This window comes from Elgaria multicarinata, chromosome 3 (genome assembly GCF_023053635.1).
Source record: "Elgaria multicarinata webbii isolate HBS135686 ecotype San Diego chromosome 3, rElgMul1.1.pri, whole genome shotgun sequence".
NCBI classification, from domain to species: Eukaryota; Metazoa; Chordata; class Lepidosauria; order Squamata; family Anguidae; genus Elgaria; species Elgaria multicarinata.
Genome location: NC_086173.1, coordinates 171,446,657 through 171,464,143, shown reverse-complemented (window position 1 = coordinate 171,464,143; position 17,487 = coordinate 171,446,657). Strand labels below are relative to the sequence as shown.

Here is a 17,487-nt window from a genome sequence, read left to right as displayed (position 1 = left end):
GAACAAATATTAACCAAGGTTCTGTCAGAAAATACCACTTTGGGTATCGGCCCAGGGGGATTTGAAATGACGTTATGCCCAAATGCTGAACATGTTATCTCAAAGATATATAAACCGTTATTAAAGTACAAGACGGAGGATGAGCAGGTGAAAGACTGTATGATGAAATGGGCTCAAAACTTTGGATACAACGTTTCAATGGAACAGTGGGAGAATATGGAGGGGAAGGTTTGAAATTTACATTATGTTCAAGACTTAAAGAGAATTTTTATAAGATGATGTGCAGATGGTATATGTCTCCTGTAAAGTTGGCTAAAATGTATAAGACTGCCTCGGGAAACTGTTGGAAATTAGGAAGAGGAGGAGGAGGAACCTTTTATCATTTTAAAAGTCTTGTAAAAAAGTCAAAGCATTCTGGATACAAATACACTCTTGAATTCAAAAAAATACTAAAGACAAACATACAAATGAAATGAGACCCTTCCTACTGGGACTAATGGATAAACAGCTGAAAGAGAAGAGGGGAACTTTATTTTTATATATGACAACGGCAGCGAGACCGTTGTATGCACAAAAATGGGAGGATGAAACACCAACAACGAATCAATGGATGTTGAAGATGTTGGATTTGGCGGAGATGGCAAAACACACATTGATAATAAGAGAAAAGTCCACATCCACATTTATATCTGAATGGAAACCTCTGATAGAGTTTTTGCAAGAAACAGAGAGAAACGATGTATTTGTCTGTGGAGATATAGTTAAGATAGAAGAAAGAAATGAATTTGTTTACTGTGTTAAATGTAATCGAGGAACGAGAAAGGATAGTTCGCATTTCTGTTATGAAGAAAGCCGAAAGTACACCTTAATCTTAGATGATTTATTTATTGTATTTTTTTTTGGTACTTTTGTTTGTACTCTTTTTAATGTTCTTGTGGTATGGATGTCTGTGATGTTTGAAATAATTAAAAAATTATGCTAGGAAGATTTACACCCCACAATTTACACCCCACAAGTCAATTCCAAATATATGTCTGAAGTTTGTAAGTCTGTGGTTTTTAGAATGTTTACCTAAGTGGGCGGAGTTAGAATGTCTTGGGAGGGGGGAGGAGTGATATATAAGGGAATGATTGAGGGGATGGAGAGTTCTTTCCAGGGAGACTTGTTAGGGACTCTTAGAGTCTGTAGTGCTCTCTGTGTTTATGGTACTTAAGTTCTGGGAAATTTGAGAGTCAGTATAGGGAGTGGTGTCTTTAGAGTGTGGTGTGCACGTAGTGGAAGTATATTAATCAATACTGAGAATAAATAAAGTTCAAGAGTGACTGTGTGAGAGAAAGGAAAGTGCGAATGTGAGAGTGACCGGATTGTATGAAAGGTTTCAAAAAGGTTTTTAAATGTTATTTGAAACAAAGCTTATGAACTTTTAAAAATAAATTTTGATTGTTTGTTTTAAAACTACCACAAGAATCCCACGTGTCTGTTTGGCGTTTATCATCATTGAGCAGGGGGTTGGACTCGATGGCCTTGTAGGCCCCTTCCAACTCTGCTATTCTATGATTCTATCTTAAGTTTACACATTCAGCACCCACTCTGACAATCATTCACCTAAGCAGATATAACTCACAGCGCATTATTATATATATTAAAATCCATTCTCCATTTTAAACCCCTTTCTCCACATAGTTTGGAGGAAGGTGGTTTTTATCCCTTGCCTCAGGTGTATCAAGCGGTGCTGCTTGGCTTGAGCAGGGAGTAGCCTTGGCCGGGTCTGGTGTTCAGAGCCTGTGTCGTGGCATAATAGGTGGTGGCAGTGTCGGGATCCGAAGTAGACTCTGTTCATTTATAGTGACAGAAGTCAAAAAGGATTTTATTTGTGAACAGGACAGAGGGTGGTTACTGTAAAGCATCTCTGAGGTCCTTAGCTGTGAAAGTTACATATTACCTAAGTCAGAGGTTGCGCTGATACTGACAGGATATTTTTGTCTGTGGTGAGATACATATTATAAAATATCAAGTTTACCACTCCTGATCTCAATTGAAAACTCCCAGTACCATTTTATTTATTAAGGTTAAGTCTCTGTCTGATAAAAATGGATATCTTAGCATTGAAGAAAGATGCCCTTTCAGACAGATGTAAGCGTTTAAATTTGCCAACTGAAGGAAAGTCAGTTGATGAAATGAAATGGGCTCTTATAGAATATTACAGAGTTCATGCTGCAGGTGAAACTGAGGTAAATCCTCTGAGGCAAGTGCCTGTAGAAATGTCTCCTCAATACATTCAGCTAGAAATGGAGAAAATAAAACAACAAAGAGAACAACAAGAAGCTAATAGAGAACAACAAGAAGCTGATAAACAACTTGAATTAGAAAAGATAAAACAGCAGGAAAAACTTGAATTGGAAAGAATAAAGTTGAAGAGAGCTGAGATAGAACAACAAGAAAGGCTGAGGGAAAAAGATAGAGCTGGAGCTAGAACGAATTGCTTTAGAAAAGAGAAAATTTGAGCGGGAAGATCAGAGGAGAATTGAGGAAGGGGCTAGACCTCCCAAATTATCTCCTAAAGACTTTACCCCTTATGTTGAGGGGCAAGATCCCCAAATTTTCTTCAATACCTTTGAAAAGGCAGCCATGATGTGGGAAGTAAAGCCACAAGATTATATGAAGTTTATCCCTAACTTGATCAAGGAAGACCTGGCTGAAATTTATAACAGTTTTCCTGTGGGGGAAGCTTTAGATTTTGCCTCATTTAAAACAGCAGTTTATAAAAGATTTCGCTATGGGCCTGAGTATTTCCGGAAGAAATTTAGAGGCAAGTTCTTGGTGGTATGGGGATACCAAGTCATCTTGTCTGCCTCCTGAGGAATCTGTATAACGAACAAGTAGCAACGGTAAGAACAGACCACGGAACAACGAACTGGTTTAAGATTGGGAAAGGAGTACGGCAGGGTTGTATACTCTCACCTTATCTATTCAACTTGTATGCAGAACACATCATGCGACGTGCTGGGCTTGACGAATCCAAGGCTGGAGTTAAAATCGCAGGAAGAAACATTAACAATCTCAGATATGCAAATGACACCACTTTGATGGCGGAAAGCGAGGAGGAGCTGAGGAGCCTTATGACAAAGGTGAAAGAAGAAAGTGCAAAAGCCGGGTTGCAGTTAAACCTCAAAAAAACCAAGATTATGGCAACCAGCTTGATTGATAACTGGCAAATAGAGGGAGAAAACGTGGAGGCAGTGACAGACTTTGTATTTCTGGGCGCAAAGATTACTGCAGACGCTGACTGCAGCCAGGAAATCAGAAGACGATTACTTCTTGGGAGGAGAGCAATGACAAATCTTGATAAAATAGTTAAGAGCAGAGACACCACACTGACAACAAAGGTCCGCATAGTTAAAGCAATGGTATTCCCCGTAGTAACCTGTGGCTGCGAGAGCTGGACCATAAGGAAAGCTGAGCGAAGGAAGAGAGACGCTTTTGAACTGTGGTGCTGGAGGAAAATCCTGAGAGTGCCTTGGACTGCAAGAAGATCAAACCAGTCCATACTCCAGGAAATAAAGCCAGACTGCTCACTTGAGGGAATGGAATTAAAGGCAAAACTGAAGTACTTTGGCCACATAATGAGAAGACAGGATACCCTGGAGAAGAGGCTGATGCTAGGGAAAGTGGAAGGCAAAAGGAAGAGGGGCCGACCAAGGGCAAGATGGATGGATGATATTCTGGAGGTGACAGACTTGACCTTGGGGGAGCTAGGGGTGGCGACAGCTGACAGAAAGCTCTGGCGTGGGCTGGTCCATGAAGTCACGAAGAGTCGGAAACGACTGAACGAATAAACAACAAAATGCTGTGTCATCCAAATCTTTTGTGGAGTTGGGACACAAATTAGCAGATCATTTTGAGAAATGGATCACCTGCGCTGAGGTGAAAACAAAGGCGGGAGAGGGGGTTCTTACCTGCTCCATTGTCGCCTGGCCAGACTTGAATTGAGCTTCCGGGTGGACCAGGGCGCTCAGTTCAAGCCCTGGCCCAGTGACGATGGAGCAGGTAAGTGGGGCGGCTTACCTGGCAGTGGGGCCAGGTAGGAGGGAGGGTTCTTGCCTGCTCCATCATCGCAGTCCAACACCTTTGGAGGGCACCAGGTTGGGGAATGGCTGCTCTAAACAAAAAAAGTAGGTGGCTCTAAGTTGTTCATCATCAGTTTTCCACAACCCCACAGTCACCTCTGCATATCCTACTCTCCATCCTGTCCTCATGGTTTGGGAGGACCATGCTTTGGGAGAATGAGAATTTCACTGGTACTTTCTGCCTCCTTAGGGAGGATGTGGTGTTAAGGCTGGTGAGCTTTAACTCCCAATTTCCCCGCTTTTTGGTGCTTGGTGGAAAAGTGTACATCCTTAACGTTGTTTTGTAAACTGTAGGTTTTTTTATTATTGAATTTCATGGCTTTTTGTAAAAGATGACCAGATATCTTTTAAATCTCAGACGTACCTATTACATATGACTTGGAAGTCACATGTAATAGCCACATCAGAGATTTAAATGAATTTTAAAATACTGCTTCCAAAAACTGCATTTGCCTTGTGTGCTGCAACCTTACACTGTTAGCTCACATTGAGAAATCCATTCAAAAGGTTACTTTTTTCCACCTGGCTGTCCCAAAGCACATATCCCATATGACTTGGATGTACTTTGTAATAGGCAGGTGGAAAGAAGCTAACCTTTTGGATGGATTTCTCAATGTGAGCTAACAGTGTAAGGTTGCAGCATACAAGGCAAATGCAGTTTTTGGAAGCAGTATTTTAAAATTCATTTAAATCTCTGATGTGGCTATTAAATGTGACTTCCAAGTCATATGTAAAAGGCATGTGTGAGATTTAAAAGGCCCCCCCCAGCACTTAACGCCCCCTCCCACATCACTTACCTTGTCCGTCGTGGCTGGGCGGTGGCTTCACTAGAGCCTGTGGCTCAACCCGGAAGCAGGGCTGCAGGTGCAGAAGCAATCACCTGTGGCCTTGCTTCTGGGTTGACCAATGGGCTCGATTCAAGCCTGCACCCGGCCGACATGGAGCAGGTAAGAACCACCCACCCCGGCCTGTCCCCTTACCTGGCTCCGTTGCCACTGCACAGAGTGCGGCAGCGGCGGATCCAGGCACCCCCCCACACACTTACCTGCTCCGTCGCTGTCGGGCCTGGGCTTGAACTGAGCTCCCTGGTCAACCAAGAAGCAAGGCTGCAGGTGCCTCCTTCCTTCCAGTTTGACCAGGGAGCTCGATTCAAGCCCGCACCTGGCTGATACGGAGCAGGTAAGAACCACCCATCCCGGCCTGTCCCCTTACCTGGCTCTGCTGCCCCTGCACAGAGTGCAGCGGCAGCAGATCCAGGCAAGCCCACCCACCACCCACTTCACTTACCTTCTCCGTCGGCGGCAGGCCCGGGCTTCAACTGAGCACTGTGGCCCAACCCGGAAGCAAGGCCACAATTGTAGCCTTGCTTCTGGGTGGAGCCGGGGGCTCAATTTAAAACCGGGCCTGCTGCCAACAGAGCAGGTAAGTTGCACGCCCCCGGTCCCCACCACCACACCTCGGCCTGCTGCCACACGAACTGCGGCAGCGGCGGCGGCTCCAGGCAAGCCCACCCCACACACACTTCATTTACATGTTCATTCGGTAGCAGGCCCGGGCTTCAACTGAGCACTCTGGCCGGACCCGGATGCAAGGCCGCAATTGCGGCCTTGCTTCCGGGTGGAGCCAGGGGCTCAATTGAAACCCAGGACTGCCGCCAATGGAGCAGATGAGTCGCCCCCGGTCCCCGCCGTCACGCCTGGGCCCGCCGCCACCACCACATGAATGGTGGCAGCGGCAGGGGCTCCAGGCAAGCCCACCAACCCCACTTCACTTACCTTCCCTGGTGGTGGCGGGCCCGGGCTTCAACTGAGCGCCCGGGCTCGCCGCCGCTGGAGAAGGTTGAGGAGCCCCCGTCCCTCTTGGGCCACACTCTCCCTGCTTCTCCCCCCTTACTCTGGGGAATCTGAGGCGCATGCGTTGCGTTATCAGATTCAACATAGGGAAACATGGAGATTTTTAAAAAAGAATTAAAAATTGATGGAATGGTCTTTTGAAAAAAGAAAGGCCATTCCATCAATGGGGAGGATAGGGCAACGCAATCCTACAACTGGATTGCATTGATAGGCTCCCAATTCGGAGCCTTAAGTGTGCAAAAAAAGTGGTCGCCAGCCCAGAAGCATTTCTGCCAGTTTGGAAGAGAGATGCTTCTCCCCCCTTTTGTCATTTAAAGTGACATCTTGTAACTCCTTTTAACATGGTGGAATGCTTATTTTACTGAGCATCCTTAACACTGCTGTGTTCCCTGTAATAAATACTACTACTACAAAGCCAAACAATGCAGAAGAATATAATTAATCACAATTAATAAAATTAAAAGTCAGAAATATAAAATCAAATTACACTAAATAAAACCAAAGTGCAGCAGAGTGAAAGACAAAGACTGTGCTATGTTTTCTCTGTGGGCAACTATGGATTTGCTATGGGCAAATGCTTTCATGGGCTTTAATATGTCCTGCTTTTATGTGAACCACCCAGAAAGCTTCGGCTATTGGTCGGTATAGAAATGTAACAAATAAAATAAATAAATAAATAAATGGATGAAGCGAGCCCTGCTGTTCACATACTAAGAGCGAGTGGAAATCATTGTTTCTGTCCCTGTTTGGGGTTCAAGTGCTGGGAACAGAGAGGGCTTAGAACTGAGCCATGGGATGCATTGGGAGACAAACTCTGGTTCATCAGCAGACCTCTTATTTCCAGGAGGGCCGAAGGTTTTCCTGCCTTGAGCCTGAGATGGAGGCCGTCCCGCTCTCAAAGCAGGGGTCCAGGTGTGGAACAAGAGGCCATCATGAGAAGAAGTTGCCATGTGTGTTTTAGTCCTCAGGGCTAGCGGCTCCGTGGGTCCAGAATCTTCCTGTACCCTGATAAGGCCTCATCTAACATTAGGGTGACCCTATGGAAAGGAGGACAGGGCTCCTGTATCCTTAACAGTTGCATAGAAAAGGGAATTTCAGCAGATGTCATTTGTATATATGGAGAACCTGGTGAAATTCCCTCTTCATCGCAACAGTTAAACTGCAGGAGCTATACTAGAGTGAACAGATTTAAAAGAGGGCAGGGCTCCTGCAGCTTTAACTGTTGGGATGAAGAAGGAATTTCACCAGGTTCTCCATTTATACAAATGACACCTGCAAAAAATCCCTTTTCTATGCAACTGTTAAAGATACAGGAGCCCTGTTCTCCTTTTCTCAGGGTCACCCTACTTGATCTCTCTCTTTTTAGAGCATCTATTCGTGTTTAGAGTTCTGGAGGGCATCAGGTTGGGGAACGCTGTTCTGCAGCAAGGGCAGGCAGAAGGAGGGAGGGCTCCCATGCCGGAGGCTGCTTTACGCACTCAAAGGGGAAAGCTGTGGATCCCGCAAAGCGCCCAGGAGCAGATGGGGCGGCGATGCTGCTGGGGGGATAAAAGACCCCCGTGGAAAAGCCCCCTTCCCAGGTCCTTGTCTCTGACAGGAGCCTCTGCGGCTCTCTAGTGCTGCCTCCATCCAAGGGTTAAAGAGGCGGAGAGGGGGCTGGGTCCAAGTGTGGGGCAGGAAGGGAGGGAGCAGGAAGGGAACCAAGGCTGGATAAGGCCCCTCCCTTCCTGCCCCACACTTCCTCCCCCCCCATTGCAAAGGAGCCTGGGATTCTCCCCCTGCTTCTGCGAGCCTTGTGTTTCCACTGCCTGCAGCCTCTTTTCCCCTGCAAAGGAGCCCGTGAGTGCAGATTGCAAAGGGGACGCAGGGGGGAGGAGGGAGGGGGCAGAGGAAAAAGAGCCCCCAGTGCAGGTTTGGGGCAGGGGGTGGGTGGGAAGAGAGAGGGAGCCCCGAGGCCCCCCCCCCGGGTGTTAGCATAACCACCTCCATTTTTAACAGGAAACTGTAAAATCTCCATTGCACACCAAGCAAAATGTCATGATGCCCTGTATGAGAATGTCTCCTTGTGTGCATCCTTGCTTCCTTATCTAATATAAACAAGAACCCTGGCTCCAGTTTTATTCCAAGTGCTGCTGTGTCAAAGTTAACTCTCTGTAACTCACTGTCAGGCCAAAGGTATTGTTTACAGAACTGTTTAGCATAATTAGCTATGCCCCAGTGTTATGTTCTGATTGGTTAATGCTGCTACTGGGCCCTGCCCCTTGGAAGTTCAAATACTGTACTGTATTCCCTATGTCTTTTGTCTGATTGCTCCCTTTGAAGAGACCAGGCCTTGATTACTAATCAATAAAGCGCTTTTGAACCCCCTGTCGCTGGAATGGTGGAGTCGTGCTTAAAGGCTGTTTGGATTTCGTCCTTGGGTGAAAAGAACATTTATCTAACACGGGGACTGACCTACTTATGGCCCCTCCAGGAGACCCCCAGCCTTGCACCGCGTTCCCTCCACATAACTAGGGGATCACGGAAGGAAAGGCTGGAGAAAGGGGGTGTCTGGGAGGGACACAAGAGGAAAGGTCCCAGGCGGGGAGGAGGAATGTCCCACCTGCGAGCAAAAGGCTGCCCTGGTGTCCTGTTTGCATTGCATTTTTGGTTTTGTTTCCTCTCCCTGATTCAAACCTAGTAAATAACTAAAATTCACAAGTCACTTTGGTCACGAGGCCTTCGAAATAAAATCAAGGGCGCTTTTGTTTATTAAGAAGGGAGCCTGCTGTTGGTTTTAGTACGTCCCTCTTTGATGTATTAAGTGAGCCCGAAGTTCACATCCTGAGAGTAGGGAGAAATCGCTGTTACCCACCCTGTGCTAATATAATTGCTTTGGGCCTGTTCTGTAGAAATCAAAGTATCTATCCTTCCGCAGTAACTGGAAAATGTAATAAGGATGCAACCATGACACCAACTCTTGTGAAGAGTATTGAAACACTAGTTTCACAAGATTGTGTTCCTACTAGGACTGTTAGAGGGTGTCGTGGTAGAAACAGCTAACCGTGAAATGAACAGATGGGCACAAGTTTCTCAGTAATCATTGACGTCTTGCTTTCTGTCCTTGAAAAGATTGCACTCTGCACATGCGTAAAATCCTTGCTCATAACCGGCTGAGAAGCTTACCTGTTATTGTTTTATGATTGGTGTATTCCATGGAGAGGTTCTGCCTTGTTTCGAAGGGGACTGACCCTATAAGTAGGTTAAGCCTTTCCTGAAAATAGCGGGCAGTTCCTTGGGTCCTCTGAGGGCTTCCGCCATGCAGTGCTAAGCGCTGCTTGTAATAAGCTTTCTCAAAAATGCTCTGACATTTCCTGATGCTCTGACATCAGGAAAAACTTCCTGACTGTTAGAGCAGTGCGACAATGGAATCAGCTACCTAGGGAGGTTGTGGGCTCTCCCACACTAGAGGCATTCAAGAGGCAGCTGGACAACCATCTGTCAGGGATGCTTTAGGGTGGATTCCTGCATTGAGCAGGGGGTTGGACTCGATGGCCTTGTAGGCCCCTTCCAATACTGCTATTCTATGATTCTATGATTCAAAAGGGAGAACCGTGTCTTAGAGTCTTTGACCACCACTCAGCAATCCCACTTAGAGGAGACGCGCCTTTCCAGGGTTCCTCGACACCCCCTCGAAATATCAGTTCTGAAGCTTGGGCCTGTGGCCTACCTTGCCAGGCTGGTGTTTACAAGAATCAAATTTTGGGGGAAGGCACATGGGCCTTTTTGCCGGGGGGGGGGGGGGTTGTTCGGCCGTCCTTCGACAGAATGATCAGTCAAGCACACCGTTACCAGGTGTGGCCAAGGCAGCCGCTAGGCCAAGGCCGTTCCTCAGGGTTGTTACTCTGTGCAGCTGAAGGTGGGAACCTTCACACTCTCCGTTTTAATTCCTACAGCGCAGTCCCTGCCTCAAAGGAGAAATTGGCAGCCAAGGAAGGAGACTGTTTCAAGTCCTGGTGGGAGTAGAAGAGACTGAAGATGGAAGAGCAAAGCTTTGCTGGCCCTGAGGCAGGAAACATCCAGGAAGGGAGCAGTGCAGAGCCCTGGGAAGGAAGAGTGCAGGAGGACCAGCCTGGGAGCAACACCTGCTCAGACACGGAGCGCCAGGGCTTCAGAGGCTTCTACTACCAGGAGGCTGAAGGGCCCCGAGAGGTTTGCAGCCGACTCCACCTCCTTTGCCGCAAGTGGCTGAAGCCAGAAAGGAACACGAAAGCTGAGATGCTGGATCTGGTGGTTCTGGAGCAGTTCCTGGCTGTCCTGCCCCCAGAGATAGAGAGCTGGGTCAGAGAGTGTGGAGCAGAGACCAGTTCCCAGGCGGTGGCCCTGGCAGAAGGCTTCCTCCTGAGCCAGGCAGAGGACCAAGAGCAGGTGAGAGCATTTCATCCTGATGACTTACAGGGACTGTGTTCTTAATACTTCTCTCAACTTTATTTTACATGTCCTCTAAGGAAGGGATGCTCCAATGTCCAATGACACCTGCAAGTATAGTTGTTCTTCATGTGTAGAGCAGGCCCTCGTTAAATTAACAGTACGTCGTTAAATATGCAATTCCCTACCAGAGGATGCAGGGATGGCCATGAATTTGGACTGTTTAAACAGGGGGTTAGACAAATTCCTGGAGAAGGCTATGAATGGCTATATCCTACCTCCAGTATCCTAAGCAATATGTACATATTGTATGTACATAGGGTTAAAATTTAAAAATTCCCCAAAAATCAGGTCATGCTTGAAATTCCCTCAACATGGGCATGAATAAGGATCTAAGTGGGAGCTGTGATGGTGCCCAGTTAGAGGTCTGTATCTGGAGAAATGACAGAGATAAGTGCATTTCTGAAAATGGGGGGGATTTTTAAAAATATTTTTTAAATATTCCCCAAAATTCAGGGCATGTGCAGATTTCCTTCAAACTGGGCACGAATCTGGATACATTTAGAAGCTCTCATGGTGCCCATTTTGATGTTTCTAACTTGAAAACTAAAAAAGTTATAGGCGTTTAACATGTTTAGTTCAAGTCTATGGGGGGAAAACATGGAGCACCGAACCAGATACGGAGGAGAAGACATGAGAAATTTGGGTTCTGGGACCAAGGGCGATGGACTGCTGACTTCATCAGGAGGGCTTTCAACTGAATCCTACGGGGGAGGGAGACATAACCTTGGAAGGGAAAATGGATGATGGCTCCTGCACCTTAAAACTGAGAAGAGATCTAGTAGTGGCTATTAATAGTCTTCACAATAATGTAAGAAGGAAGCCAGACTATATAGAAAGCACATAGTCTTTGATGTCTATATACTACAGAAGAAACCCATGTGGCAACACAAAAAGCTTAGAGATGACCTGAAAAGGAAAAAAAAGGACACGTATAGGAAGTGGAAGGAAGGCCACGCTAAAGAAGGCTTTCTTCAGATTCGTGAGTAGTAAAAGTCAGAGGAAAGAAATGGTGGTTCAACTGCTTAACGAGGATGGGAAATTGATAACACATGACAAAGAAAAGGCTGAAGTGCTCAATTCCTGCTTTGCCTCAGTCTTCTCCCAAAAGCAGGTCTATGACCCCCCTGGAGAAACTGAAGCAGAAGTTGAGCAGGGGGTGGACCTGATGGCCTTGTAGGACCCTTCCAATTCAACTATTCTATTATTCTGTGACCAGACCGTGGGCGCTATCATGCTAAACAATTATGAAGAAGACCTCAAAGGCATGTGGCACCACCTCACCAAAGGACCCCAAGAACTGAATGGGTCTTTAGCAGAGAAGGCAGATTCTCAGCTAACCAGCTCCCAAGTTCTTTAGGACTTTAGATACTAGCAACAACCTTCAATTTGGCGGAGTTGCAAAGAGGCAGCCAGTGGAGTCCCTTCAACAAAAGTGAAACATGCAGAGGTTCAAAACATGTCAAAGGATGGATAGCCGGATCCTGTAAATTCTGCACAAGGGAAGGCAGCTGGGGTGGAATGAAGGTGGAAGGAGGCTGTTTGGACCAAGAAGAACCATTCTGGTACTGGCCCGTATTCACTGCTTTTGAACCTTGCTCTGAATTCATATTAATAAGACAGTTGCAGAAGTCTTGGCCACTTCTTAGAGATGAGAAGCCCCAACTCGTGGGACATCCTGCTATTTTCAGAGTTAAATCAATATCCAAATTCCATAGTGGCAGTAAGAAGACCCACAGGTAATGGTTGGGCAGGATATGTAAGTGCTTTATCTACACCTTTATGGCTTTATGTACATCACCTAGTGAGCTTCCTCTGGATTAGAGTATCCCAGGAACAAGGCCCAGGCACTGTTGTCCTCAATGACATTTGTATTATGCACTGACACAAAGAAAGAAGAACTGAAATTCCACCTTCCAGGACCAGTCAAGAAGGCAGAGAGGGAGCCTTACCCAGAGAGGCCAGGATCCCACGATTCTCCTCCATGACTTCTTTGTGCAGAGTCCTCTGGCCTAGATCCAGCAGAGCCCACTCCTCCTCCGAGAAATGCACGGCAACGTCCTCAAAGGTCACGAGACCCTGAAAGAAGAAGAAGAAATGATGTTCTCTTTAAGCATTATGTAGCAATCCTTGAAGACAAGGATGGTGAGGTCCTCCTTCTGAATGCCAGAGCTTCACGAGGGACATTCAAGGCCTTCCTAGCAGCCATCTTGGAGAAGAGCAAAGGCTAAAGGGGCAGGTTCTTCCAGGACCAAGGAGATGTGCAGGGGACGGAGGCCCCCAGGACTCCCCTACCTGCCCAGGCTGCGCAGAAACAGCTTCCGCTCCACCACCAAGCGAACAAGGGCCAGAAGGACCCCCCAGGATCAGTTCAGTTTCTCTGCAGTTTTTTCTGTTCCCTGTGAGGAAAGCAAAGAAAGTGAAAAGGTAAGTTAACGTTCTTAACTATTCCCATTTTCATTGTTTTATTGGAATCAGTGTTTGTTTATTTATTGCATTTGTTTACCATCCCATAGCTGAAGCTCTCTGGGCAGTTAACAAAAAAAAACTTAAAACAATAGTCAAATATTTAAAACTGCAAAAACATACAATATACACATACATATAAAACTATTATAACAAGCTTTAAAAATATGACCCTAAAAAAACAGACCTAGGCTAATTACATATTGCTAATTACATATTGCTAATTACATATTGCTTGACCTGGCACTGAAAAGATAACAATGTCAGCGGCAGATGAACCACATTGGGGAGATTGTTCCACAGTTGGGGGGCCACCACAGAGAAGGCCTCTCCCTTGTTGTCGTTCTCCGATCTTCCCTCTGAGTAGGCTCCTGGAGGAGGACCTTAGTTGTTGAGTGTGTAAGACCTCGATCCACGTTACTAAACAACATTTCCTTTTTGAGTATCTCCCCCAGGATAATCAGACTCCAGGAGAACGTTAAAGCAGCTCATGCAACTCAGGTGTAATTGAGGGAGGGAGACCGTGGGAAATACATCCCACAAATCCTTACCCAGTGCGGAGGGTCCTCTGTCACCCTCCTGCAAGATCCGCCCATCCAGCGGCCTCTGTGTGATGTCTGGCGGAGCCTTCTCTGCCTCAGGGAAATCTGTGGGTGCTCTGGCCAACATCCCCTGGACCTGGAGCAGGAGGGAGGATCCCAGACAGGGAAGAGGGATTAGAGAAGGAAAGAAACGGGTCAGGTCAAGGCCAAGGGCATCATTTCCCAATCACTTTATCTTTCAGGTCTCATTCTAAAGTTGATCTACCATCCAAGACACACAGCAATGTGTCTTTGTCAGGGGGCTAAGATATCAACCCTGGCATAAGCAAAGTGCTTGAACACCCTCCAAAAACCAGCCAGGAGGAAAGACAGAACCTCCCAGACATTCCCTGATATCCAGCATCTTCCGCTGTAAAAACAACAGTTTGGTGTCTACGAATGCTCTTCCTGTCCTGTTGGGAGGAGACTCTGCCATTGGTTGAACAAGGATCCCCTCCTTCCCCAGAACTTCATAAACCCATTCAGTTCTCCTGAGATCATAAGAAGAGCCATTCTGGATCAGAACAAGGGTCCATCTACTCCAGTTTTCTCTCCCCACAGTGGTCCATCAGCTGTTGACTATGAACTCACAAGCAGGACATGAGTGTCACAGCACCCTCCAGCCCATGTTCCCCAGCAACGGGTGTACATAGACACACTGCTTAGGATACTGGAGGTAGGATATAGCCATTCATAGCCTTCTCCTCCAAGAATTTGTTCTAACCCCCATTTTAAACAGTCGAAATTCATGGCCATCCCTGCATCCTCTGGTAGGGAATAGCATATTTTAACGACGTACTGTTAATGTAACGAGGGCCTGCTCTACACATGAAGAACAACTATACTTGCAGGTGTCACTGGAAAATGGGGCATCCCTTCTTTAGAGGACGTGCAAAAAGAAGTTGAGGGAAGTATTAAGAACACAGTCCCTGTTAGTCATCAGGATGAAATGCTCTCACCTGCTCTTGTTCCTCTGCCTGGCTCAGGAGGAAGCCTTCTGCCAGGGCCACCACCTGGGAACTGGTCTCCGCTCCACACTCTCTGACCCAGCTCTCCACCTCCGGCGGAAGGACAGCCAGGAACTGCTCTAGGACCACCAGATCCAGCATCTCAGCTTTCGTGTTCCTTTCTGGCTTCAGCCACTTGCGGCAAAGGAGGTGGAGTCGGCTGCAAACCTCTCGGGGCCCTTCAGCCTCCTGGTAGCAGAGGTCCCTGAAGCCCTGGCGCTCCGTCTCTGAGCAGGTGTTGCTCCCAGGCTGGTCCTCCTGCACTCTTCCTTCCCAGAGCTCTGCACTGCTCCCTTCCTGGATGTTTCCTGCCTCAGGGCCAGCAAAGCTTTGCTCTTCCATCTTCACTCTCTTCTGCTCCCACCAGGACTCGAAACAGTCTCCTTCCTTGGCTGCCAATTTCTCCTTTGAGGCAGGGACTGCGCTGTACGAATTAAAATGGAGAGTGTGAAGGAGGCACACCAGGGTTCTCCGTGAGAAGGTTCCCACCTTCAGCTGCACAGATTAACAACCCTGAAGAACAGCCTTGGCCAACCCTGGTAACGAAGCCAGATGGCTGCTTGACTGATCATTCTGCTGAAGGATGGTGGAACAACCCGCCCCCCACCCCAGCAACAAGGCCCATGTGCCTTCCCCAATAATTTGATACTTTTAAACCCAGCCTGGCAAGGTAGGCCACAGGCCAAAACTTCAATGCTGATATTTCAAGGGGGTATCGAGGAACCCTGGAAAGGTGCGTCTCCTCTAAGTGGGATTGCTGAGTGGTGGTCAAAGACTCTAAGACACGGTTCTCCCTTTTGAATCATAGAATCATAGAATAGCAGTATTGGAAGGGGCCTACAAGGCCATCGAGTCCAACCCCCTGCTCAATGCAGGAATCCACCCTAAAGCATCCCTGACAGATGGTTGTCCAGCTGCCTCTTGAATGCCTCTAGTGTGGGAGAGCCCACAACCTCCCTAGGTAGCTGATTCCATTGTCGCACTGCTCTAACAGTCAGGAAGTTTTTCCTGATGTCAGAGCATCAGGAAATGTCAGAGCATTTTTGAGAAAGCTTATTACAAGCAGCGCTTAGCACTGCATGGCGGAAGCCCTCAGAGGACCCAAGGAACTGCCCGCTATTTTCAGGAAAGGCTTAACCTACTTATAGGGTCAGTCCCCTTAGAAACAAGGCAGAACCTCTCCATGGAATACACCAATCATAAAACAGTAACAGGTAAACTGTTCAGCCATTTATAAGCAAGGACTTTACGCATGTGCAGAGTGCAATCTTTTCAAGGACAGAAAAATAACACGTCAATGATTACTAAAAAACTTGTGCCCATCTGTTCATTTCACAGTTAGCAGCTTCTAAAGCAAGCCACGACACCCTCTAACCATTCTAGTTGGCACAGAATCTTGTGAAACTTGTGTTTCAACACTCTTCACAAGAGTTGGTGTCATGGTTGCATCCTTAATACATTTTCCAGTTACTGCGGACGGGTAGATACTTTGATTTCTAGAGAACACGCCCAAAGCAATTATATTCGCACAGGGTGGGCTCAGGGGAAGCCCACATACCTATTTGCTTGAAATCCTGGACAGGGTGCAGCTGAGAAGAACAGACCCCCCCTCCTTGTTCGTAAGAGCCAGCACATGTCTCAAAGGGGGCTCCGCGACCCCCGGCCCACAGGAACCAGATTTGTGGTTAAAAAATGAAGTTCTGACTCTGCCCCAATTTTTTTTGGTGCGGGGGGAGAGAGAGTGTATAACCAGAGTTGAATTAATGCCATTAAAAGTTAATAATGTGTGAAAGTTTATTTTAAAAGTTAAGCAAGAAAACACTGAATACTTTTCCAGCTTGTTAAACAAATTAAATATGCCACTAAGGAAGCCTTAAGAAATTAATGGTGCCCTGCCCTCTTTTAAATCTGGTCACTCTAGTATAGTTCCTGCAGCTTTAACTGTTGTGATGAAGAGGGAATTTCACCAGGTTCTCCATATATACAAATGACACCTGCTGAAATTCCCTTTTCTATGCAACTGTTAAAGATACAGGAGACCTGTCCTCCTTTTCATAGGTTCACCCTATTTAAAGCTTTTTAGTTCTAGTTAAACTTCCACCAGTCTAAAGAAGACAGATGCAATGATAAAAGCTTACAACCACATAACAGTATAGTCTACAATTGCATGGTTTTAGGCAGCTGAAGTTACGTTTGACCGTATCAGGATATAAGGAAAATTCTGGACTCAGGGAGCCTCTAGCCGTGAGGAGTAAAACACACATTGAAACATCTTCTCATGGAGGCCTCTTGTTCACGATCCTGCATTGAGAGCAGGTCTGAGTCCATCTCAGGCTCCAGAAAGGAAAACCTTTGGACCTCCAGGAAATAAGAGGTCTGCTGATGAACCAGAGTTTCTCTCCCAATCCGTCCCATCGCTCCCTTTCTATGCCTTCTCAGCAACCAGCACTTGAACCCCAAAATTGCACCAGAGTAACAGCGATTTCTCCCCACTCTCAGGATGTGAACATCGGGCTCACTTAATACATCAAAGAGGGACGTACTAAAACCAACAGCAGGCTCCCTTCTTAATAAACAAAAGCGCCCCAGGTTTTATTTCGAAGGCCTTTTGACCAAAGAGACTTATAAATTTTGCTTAATCACTAGGTTTAAATCAAGGAGAGGAAACAAAACCAAAAATGCAATGCAAACAGGACACCAGGGCAGCCTTTTGCCCACAGGTGGGACATTCCTCCTCCCCACCTGGGACCTTTCTTCTTGGGTCCCTCCCAGGACTCCCTAGTTATGGGGAGGGAACGAGGTGCAATACTGGGGGTCTCCTGGAGGGGCCGTAAGTGGGTCAGTCCCCTGGGGGGGGGGCTCGGGGCTCCCTCTCTCTTCCCACCCACCCCCTGCTCCAAACCTGCCCCCCCTACCCTGGGGGGCTCCTTCCTCTGCCCCCTCCCTCCTCCCCCCTGGGACCCCCTTGCAATCGGCACTCACCGGC

General features: G+C 47.0%; 1 protein-coding gene across 1 annotated transcript in view; it reads right to left on the bottom strand.

Moving 5' to 3' along the window:
• Positions 1-14,872, bottom strand: part of LOC134395785 (zinc finger protein 420-like) — a 44,203-nt gene extending 29,331 nt beyond the window's left edge. The window contains exon 1 of the mRNA XM_063121946.1: positions 14,454-14,872. Coding sequence (XP_062978016.1) covers positions 14,454-14,843 — 390 coding nt within the window. The 5' untranslated portion in view covers positions 14,844-14,872. The remainder of the gene's footprint in view (positions 1-14,453) is intronic.
• Between the last annotated feature and the right edge of the window lie 2,615 nt (positions 14,873-17,487).